Source organism: Vigna umbellata, chromosome 5 (genome assembly GCF_029865625.1).
Source record: "Vigna umbellata cultivar VRB3 chromosome 5, Vumbellata_1.0, whole genome shotgun sequence".
NCBI classification, from domain to species: Eukaryota; Viridiplantae; Streptophyta; class Magnoliopsida; order Fabales; family Fabaceae; genus Vigna; species Vigna umbellata.
In genome coordinates this window covers 2477731-2485954 of record NC_142169.1, presented here as the reverse complement: position 1 = coordinate 2485954, position 8224 = coordinate 2477731, and the positions used below count along the sequence as shown (strand labels likewise).

Here is an 8224-nt window from a genome sequence, read left to right as displayed (position 1 = left end):
TACCTTTCATAGGTTACCTTGTAAGGAGCATGGGTTACTATAAATACCCAGCTTCTCTATTGTAATGGGGACTTTTGAGATTAATGAGAATTGAGTTTTCTGAATCAGAAACTATTCTCTCTTGAAAGTCACAGGCTAGAGAGTCCAGAGACTCCCTCTAGCCACCTTCCAAGCACACTCTCTCACTTCCATTTTCCCATTCCACGGTGCTTCTCTCTCATCCACGAAGCGCTACTCATCTACAGCCATATCTTTAGTGGCATGCGTCAGCATTTCGCTTCCTCATTAACGCTTTGATACATCATCCTCAGCGCATCAATTTTCATTTCATAGAAACCACAGCTTCATTCGCGTCTTCAACCTCAGATTTCACCTTGCATCTTTCTCGAGTCCGTCCACGAGAGCTCCTCCGTCACCATTACACATTCAACTTCTATTCTACATTGTTTCTATCATTGCAACCCTAGATCCAGGTTTTCCACTGAATCTCATCTTCTCCGCTAAGGTTTCGTCTCACTTCCTCCTTCATTTTCATTGTTCCTCTGATTTCCACGATTGATTTACCTTTTCCACCGATCAATCTTGCGTTTGAACCGTTTAATCGGTCCAATTTGTGTTTTCCCTCTTTTCTAGGGTTCGTTCATGATTTTAGGGTTTTCTGCAATCAATTTCGATTCTCTCAGTTTTCCTTCGAGTCAGCTCTTAATCTAGAGCTTCGTTTACATTTCCGCTGCGTATTACTCGTCGAAGGAAGCCTCGAGGAGTCCGAATCATGCTTGCGCAGCTTTTATCGTCATCACCTCGGGCGTTCGTCCATCAGCTGTGAAAATGACCATAGCTCTGGTGGCCTTTATTTTAGATTTAGGAAGCCATCCCTGTGAGATTGTATATGCAATGCCTAGACCTTAAAACATTGGACCTACCTTAAAAACATAAAACATGTTATCTTTTAATCATTATTTGGCATGGACATCTTCATGCATCATATGCGTTAGCAACATTTTCATCATTTTTCCTTCATTTTCTTTACACATAACAATAAATGTGTCATGTTTTTATTTAAATAAAAGAACAAGAACAAAAATGTCAGGCTTTAATGAATAAATTAATAAGGCAAAATAAACACTTTTTAGTCAAATGAATTAATAAAACTTTCATTTTTTTAAGCATTTATAACATGAAATCGCGAAAATAGTTTTCTTCTTCATCATTTTCTGTCATCCATCTTATCCATAAAAAAAATCAGTTTATAAGGGGTGCTATCTCAAAGTGATCGCAAGCAATCTTTTTAGCAAAAAAATAAAAATTTAAAAAATTGAAAATGAATAAAAAAAAAAAACAGGGGCAACTTCTCTAAGTTTAGATTTTCGAAAATAAGGCGATCATAATTTAATGTGTAGACATGTTTCTTCATCAAAAAAATTATCATTCTTTGTAACCTATTTTGAGTCTTAAAAATAAAATAAAAACGTTTTTGAACAAGTCAGGTTCACATCATGTTATTTAAGAAAGATTTGTTTTTTGAAAAAAAAGAATCAAAATTTTAAAACACAAGGAAAAAATGAAAATGACAAACTTAATTTTCATTCTCTGTAACAAGAACTTTTTTTAAGCCCATTGGGCCCAATTGATAGTTTTCTTCAAATTCAATTTCTTGAAAAAAAAACAAACAAATACGATAAGAGAAAAATATAAAAAAATATTTCTCAAAAAGTTTTATCATTTTCATTTCGCCAAAAAAAACATAGAAAGGGAAATCATTACACTTTGAGTAATTTATTATCATACGTTTTTGCGACCAAATATTTTTAATAACCAATAGCATTTTCTGTTGAGACATGTGTGTGTGCATTGCTTGAAAACACTCATTTTCCAACCTTCCTCGAAGGAAAAGAGATTGACTCTAACAAACACTAACACTACCATATACTAAAGCATATTTGTCTTGCCAAAGTTATTCTAGCTTATGTTATTTGAGAACTCCTTAAGTAGCCATGCAAAAGAAAATCCAACCATTTGGGGCAATCCTTTTTCAGTAAACCCTTTCCATACCCGTTCCCTATCCTGAACAAAACCCATGCCTAAAAACTAGGGCAGCTTTGACATTAATGGATCCATATCTCCATAAAAGGTATTATTTTTCCTAAAAGGTATTATTGTACTTTGAAGTTTTTTCTAAAAGGTATTATTTTTCCTACACACAAATAATGTTTTTTTTAAATCATAAATTTATTTAATAAGTACTCGTCAACCTGTGACTGGTTTCTTTCCTTTTTCCCACCATTTTCAAAATAAAAGAATTTCTTCAGAATAAAAAAAACGATGTGAATCCTAATCGAGTTCACTTTTCAATAATCCATAATAATTTTCAAACAAACTCACAAACCTTTTTTCTAGATAAAGAACTACGTGATCCCTGATTGTCCATCATAAATGAATATACGTAGGAGCAAGGTCAATACTTGTCGGGTTCATAAAACAAAAAATATTTTTTGTTTCTTAATAATTTCTTTATATTATTATTTTGTTTTAGGAAAAATTAAATATTTTGAGAAACCACGTCAAATTTATACATTTAATTAAAGGTACTGCCTTTGGGCAGGCGCGGTAGGGTGCTAACACCTTCCTTACGCGTAACCGATTCCCGAACCTAAAATCTAGTTTTCGTAGACCATGTCTTATTTTATGGTTTTCCATAGTTTTTCCATAATAACTTATGGCGGTGACTCCCAAAATATTTTCTTAAACCCGTTTGTTTTTGGTTCACCGTCCCGTCATGATTCCGGTTGCGACAATTTCCTCTGGAGTTTGGCAATTAATATTACCTCCAGCTGAGGCATCTAGCATCAACTTGGTTTGTGAACCAAAACCTCCAAGGAAACGAATGACTACAGTTGCTTCGTTAAAGCCATGAGTGGGCGTCTTTCTCAACAAGCTCTTGTATCTATCCCAGGCTTGACCTAGCTTCTCCTCCATGCCTTGTCTAAAAGAAGAAATCTCTTGCTTCCCTTTGTTGATTTTAGATTGTGGGAAGTACTTGTTTAAGAACTTTGAAACCACAACTTCCCATTCAGTAAAACTTTCCTATGGAAAAGAATTCAACCATAACTTAGCATTGTCTCCCAATGAGAAAGGAAACAAATTAAGCTTTATTGCTTCATTCGGCACACCATTGATCTTTATAGTGTTGCAAATCTCATTGAATGTGGTGAGATGCTCATATGGACTTTCATGTGATAGACCATTAAATTGGTTGCTCTTGACCAATTGTATCAATGCCGGTTTCACCTCCATGTTTGCAGCATTGACCCTCGACCTAGCAATGTTATTAAAGTAATGAGGGCCAACAACAGTTGTGTAATCCGCCAGAGTAAGTCTAACATTGTTTTCTTCAGCCATCTCTTTAGTACTCTAGTTAGATCTTTGTGGTGAGGGTCGTAGAAGTGTTTCCGGAGAAGGCAATAATTCTCTAGAAGTTCGGATCCTCCTTCTCCTTCTACTTTCGTCCAATCCTTCAAGAAGAGATTCCGAAGTTTTCTTGCTCCTAGTCCTAATTGTATCGGCATACACAAGAACACAAAACCCTAGAAACAATTGTTAGCACAAAAAGATAAAAAAGATAAATTAAAAAGATAGAAAGATAAACAAAAAGATAACAAGATAAAAATCAAGTCAAAATTAATCAATAATCACACAAATAGAATAGTTAAACCACGAGTCCCCAGCAACGGCGCCAAAAACATGTTAACCCTCGGCAAGTGTAACCGAATCCTATCAAGTAATAATAAAATGGTAAGACCAAGTATCATTTCCCAAAGAACTCACGGCCTAAACAGTTATGTGATTTGTTGATTAAATTAGACTTGTGAACGAATTCTTGTAGATTTAAATGCAAATACTAAAAAGTAAATATGAATGCATGTATTGATCAATTGGATCAAAAGAAGCAAAAGTGATTGATGTAAATTATGGAATGCTGATGTTGTTGGGGTTTTCAATTCATCCTATCCACTCTCATGTATTCAAGAATTCATCTTCTTCATTAATGTTAATGCCGCTTTCTAATTTACCTTAAACCCGATGTCTCGGTGAAGAAAGCCTACTCCTAATCACTAGTTTAGAATGTCTTGTCTCCCTAGCAATTATTCATGCATTACATTCGCACAGAAGCTTAAAGGCAATCAATCCTCCTATCACTATGTCTAGGCAATATTACTATCGGGAGAATTTCTTCATGTCTAGATTTATCTATATGTGTCCATAAAAATAAAATTAATGATCATGCAATTGAATGAGTTAAACAAACCATGCATAGAGTATAAAAGAAAAACCCTAACAATTAATGAAAGAAAGCATATGGATTAAAGAACCAATTCATTACATGAGAGTTTCAAAGGATTACATTGATTCCCCAACAAAAATGAAGGTTTAGTTCACCATAATCATGGTGAAACTAGATGAAAAATAATGAAAGAATGAAAGATAGAACCCTAGAATTTGAAGAGTGGAGCTTGAGCATCCAAAATCCTCCTTTAAGGGGTGAAGAAAGTGTGATTTTGCTTCGTTCTGCCAAAAGATATTAACCCTAAGTCGACTAAAACCTTATATAGCTTCCTAAAGATTACAGAAGAATGGCCCAAGGACCATTAAAATGGCGCTCAGCGGTAGGTGCGGTTCTTCTATTTGACGCTCAACTGCAATTTTGCCCCTCAGCGGTGACTGCGGGACTTCAGAGTGTCACTCAACAGTAAAAGTGGCGTTCAGCGGTACTTGCGGCTCTTCTTTAATGCACTTTTTCTTCCTTTTCTGAGTCCAACTTCTGGCTACTTCACTTCTTCCATTCAATTCATCTTAAAACCTGCAAAAACAAGGAAAACCAAGCATAAAACCATCCAACTCTCTTATTTCCAAAACATAAGCAAAAGCATGATTACAAACTAGTTTCTAAGTTATAAAGATTGTCTTTAAGGTCAAAATTAAGTCTAAAAATAACAGTTTTTCAACTGTTATCAATGGTAACAATTGTTTCTAGGGTCTTGTTTTCTTGTGTATGTAGGATACAAATCGAACTAGGAGCAAGAAGATTTCAAAACCTCTTCTTGAAGGATTGGACGAGAGTAGAAGGAGAAGGAGAATCCGAACATCTAGAGAATTATTTTCTTCTCTGGAGATACTCCTACAACCCTCACCACAAAGGTCTGAACAAAGCACTGAAGAGATGACTGAAGAGAACAATGGTAGACGTACTCTGGCGGATTACACCAATGTTGTTGGCTCTCATCACTTTAATAACATTGCTAAGCCGAGGGTAAATGCTGCAAACATGGAGGTGAAACCGACATTGATACAATTGGTGAAGAGCAACCAATTTAATGGACTGTCACATGAAAGTCCATATGAGCATCTAACCACATTCAACGAGATTTGCAACACTGTAAAGATCAATGGTGTGCCGGATGACGCTATAAAGCTTAGTTTGTTTCCTTTCTCATTGGGAGGCAATGCTAAGCTATGGTTGAATTCCTTTACCAGAGGATAGCTTTACTGAATGGGAAGTCGTGGTTTCAAAGTTTCTAAACAAGTACTTTCCACAATCCAAAATCAACAAAGGGAAGCAAGAAATTTCCTCTTTCAGGCGAGCTATGGACGAGACGTTAGGTCAAGCGTGGGATAGATACAAGAGTTTGTTGAGAAATACACCCACACATGGCTTTGATGAAGCAACAATAGTTCTTCTTTTCCTTGGAGGTCTTGGTTCATAAACAAAATTGATGCTAGATGCCTCAACTGGAGATAATATCAAATGCAAGACTCTAGAGGAAGCGTTTGAATTGATAGACAACATGGTTACTAATGACAACCAAATGCATAGTGAAAGAGGATCTCCACCACAACAGAAGGGAGTCTTACAATTGCAATCTCCTGATGCCTTGCTTGCAAAAAATAAAATTATAATTCAATAGTTGAAGAATTTGACAAAGACACTCTCTTAGTTGCCAAAGGAGTTGAAAAACGTTTCACAGGTTCAACAACAAGTATGTGAACTATGTGGTGGTGATCATATCAATGGTCAATGTGCTTTTCCATTGGAGGCCTTAGAAGATGTCAATTATATGGGCAATCAATTCCAATACTGCCAAGGAAATTTCAGCCAAGGGTGGAAACCTCACCCAAGCATGGGTCAAGGTCAAAATCGACAAGCTGGACAAGCAGGACAATTTAATAGACCACAACATCAACCATCACTATGGCAACAAGTATCTACGCTAAATGAGAGATCAACAAAGTTAGAAGACACTCTTCAACAATTTATGCAGGTGACTATCTCCAACCATAAAAGCATTGAAGCTTCCATTAGAATTTTGGAGATACAAGTTGGCCAATTGCTAAGAAGTTGGAGTAGATGCCTGACCGGAGTTTTGGAGCTAATACTGAAGCTAACTCTAAGGAGGAGTGCAATGCCATTATGACTAGAAGTGGCAAGATTTTAGATGAGAGAAAAGATGAGAGAAAAGAGAAAGTTGAGTCAATAAAAAAAAGAAGAGAATGAGGAGAGAAGAGGTGAGGTTGAGAGAAAATAAAAAGAGAAAAAAGAGGAAGAGAGAAAAGAAAAGAAGAGAAAAGAAAAGGAGAGAGAAGAGAGAAAAAAAGAAAAAGATGTTGAAAAACCTCTTCCTTATCCAAAGACTTATTCAAGGAAGGAGAAAGAAAAACAGCTTGAGCAGTTCATGGAGACTTTTAAGAAATTGGAGATCACCATACCTTTCTCTGAAGCATTGCAACAAATGCCTTCGTATGCAAAGTTTTCGAAGGAGCTCCTCACGAAGAAGAAATATCTAGATGAGGAAACAATTGAAGTGCAAGGTAATTGCAATGCCATATTGCAGAAGACGCTACCTCCCATATTCAAAGATCTGGGGAGTTTCACCATCCCTTGCACCATTGGGAATCATGGTATAAGGAAGGTTCTAGTTGACTTAGGAGCTAGTATCAATCTAATGCCCTTATTTATGCTTAAGAAGATTTGTGGTCTGGAGGTCAAACCTACAAAAGCAATCTTGCAAATGGCAGACGGGTCCATTAAGCATCCTTATGGTGTGGTAGAAGACTTGGTGGTAAAAATTGATAAGCTCCAATTCCCTGTTGATTTTGTTGTAATGGATATGGGGGAAGATGTAGAGATGCCCCTCATTCTTGGAAGACCCTTTATGAAGACAACCAAAGTTGTCATTCATGTGGATGAGGGAACTATGAAATTGAAAGACCAAGATGAAGAGGTAACTTTTAATGTCTTTGATAAGGTGCAGCCAATACAAGTAACAAAGACCAGTCCTAAAGCTAAAGACGAAGTTCTCTCAGTGACTAGTCTACTTGATAAAGCTGCCTAGTCGGTTAAGAGGAATCATAGTGGTTGCTTTCCAAGGTTGAAGGAATATGATGGAGATAAGGAAGAAAAACTCGTTCACCATGCTTTGTGATGGAAAATAATGAACCCTACCTTGGCAAACCAGTGAAATTCAAGAACAGGTTATGGGTTATCAAGGATATAAAGGCAAATGGAGTTCTAGAGATTGCGGCTCCTTACTCTAGAAGAGTCAAGTTGGTGAAAAGAAAGATGCTGAAATTATGTTGGTGTCATGAAAGGAAGAAGCACATCAACATTGAAAATCAAACTTCAGCTTTATTGGGTCAAGCTAGTGACGTTAAAGAAGCACTGATTGGGAGGTAACCCAGCTTTCTAAACCTATCTTTTTAATTTGTGTTTGTTTTTCTATTTTTAGTATAGGATTTGATGTACTTGGCTTGAAATTTTATCTGTGTGCAATGGTTTGTTGATGCTATGATGTTTGTGATGAGTATTGCTCTATGATGTTGATTATATTGATTGATGTTGAGATGATGCATGATGCTGCTATACAGGTGGTTGCTCATAATATTGTGAGACAAATGCATGATGATTTTTTATTGTTTTACTGAACAGGATGTTTATCTAAATGCTGGAATTTGAGTTAGCTTTTGAGAGGTTTTGAACCCTAGAGTTTTTGTGAATGATTTCTATTACTTTGAAAGCATGAATGACTTTGCCTAGCTTTCTGTGATTGAATCAATTGCTTGCATGTGTCTGATAACAGTTGAAAAATTGTTATTTTCATGCTTAAAATTGATACTAAAAGCAACCTTTAACACTTAGAAACTAGCTTGAAATCATACTTTTGGTTATATT

The 8224-nt window shown here is 36.1% G+C and overlaps 1 protein-coding gene across 1 annotated transcript; it reads left to right on the top strand.

Moving 5' to 3' along the window:
- The first annotated feature begins 6728 nt into the window (after window positions 1–6728).
- Window positions 6729–7388, top strand: LOC124842360 (uncharacterized). Its single transcript, XM_047318823.1, has one exon. It carries the CDS (start codon window positions 6729–6731, stop codon window positions 7386–7388), a length of 660 nt encoding a protein of 219 aa, XP_047174779.1.
- The last annotated feature ends 836 nt before the right edge of the window (window positions 7389–8224 follow it).

Bases quoted from the DNA above. Each gene is read 5' to 3' on its own strand.
- LOC124842360 (XM_047318823.1), top strand. From the start codon at position 6,729: ATGGAGACTTTTAAGAAATTGGAGATCACCATACCTTTCTCTGAAGCA.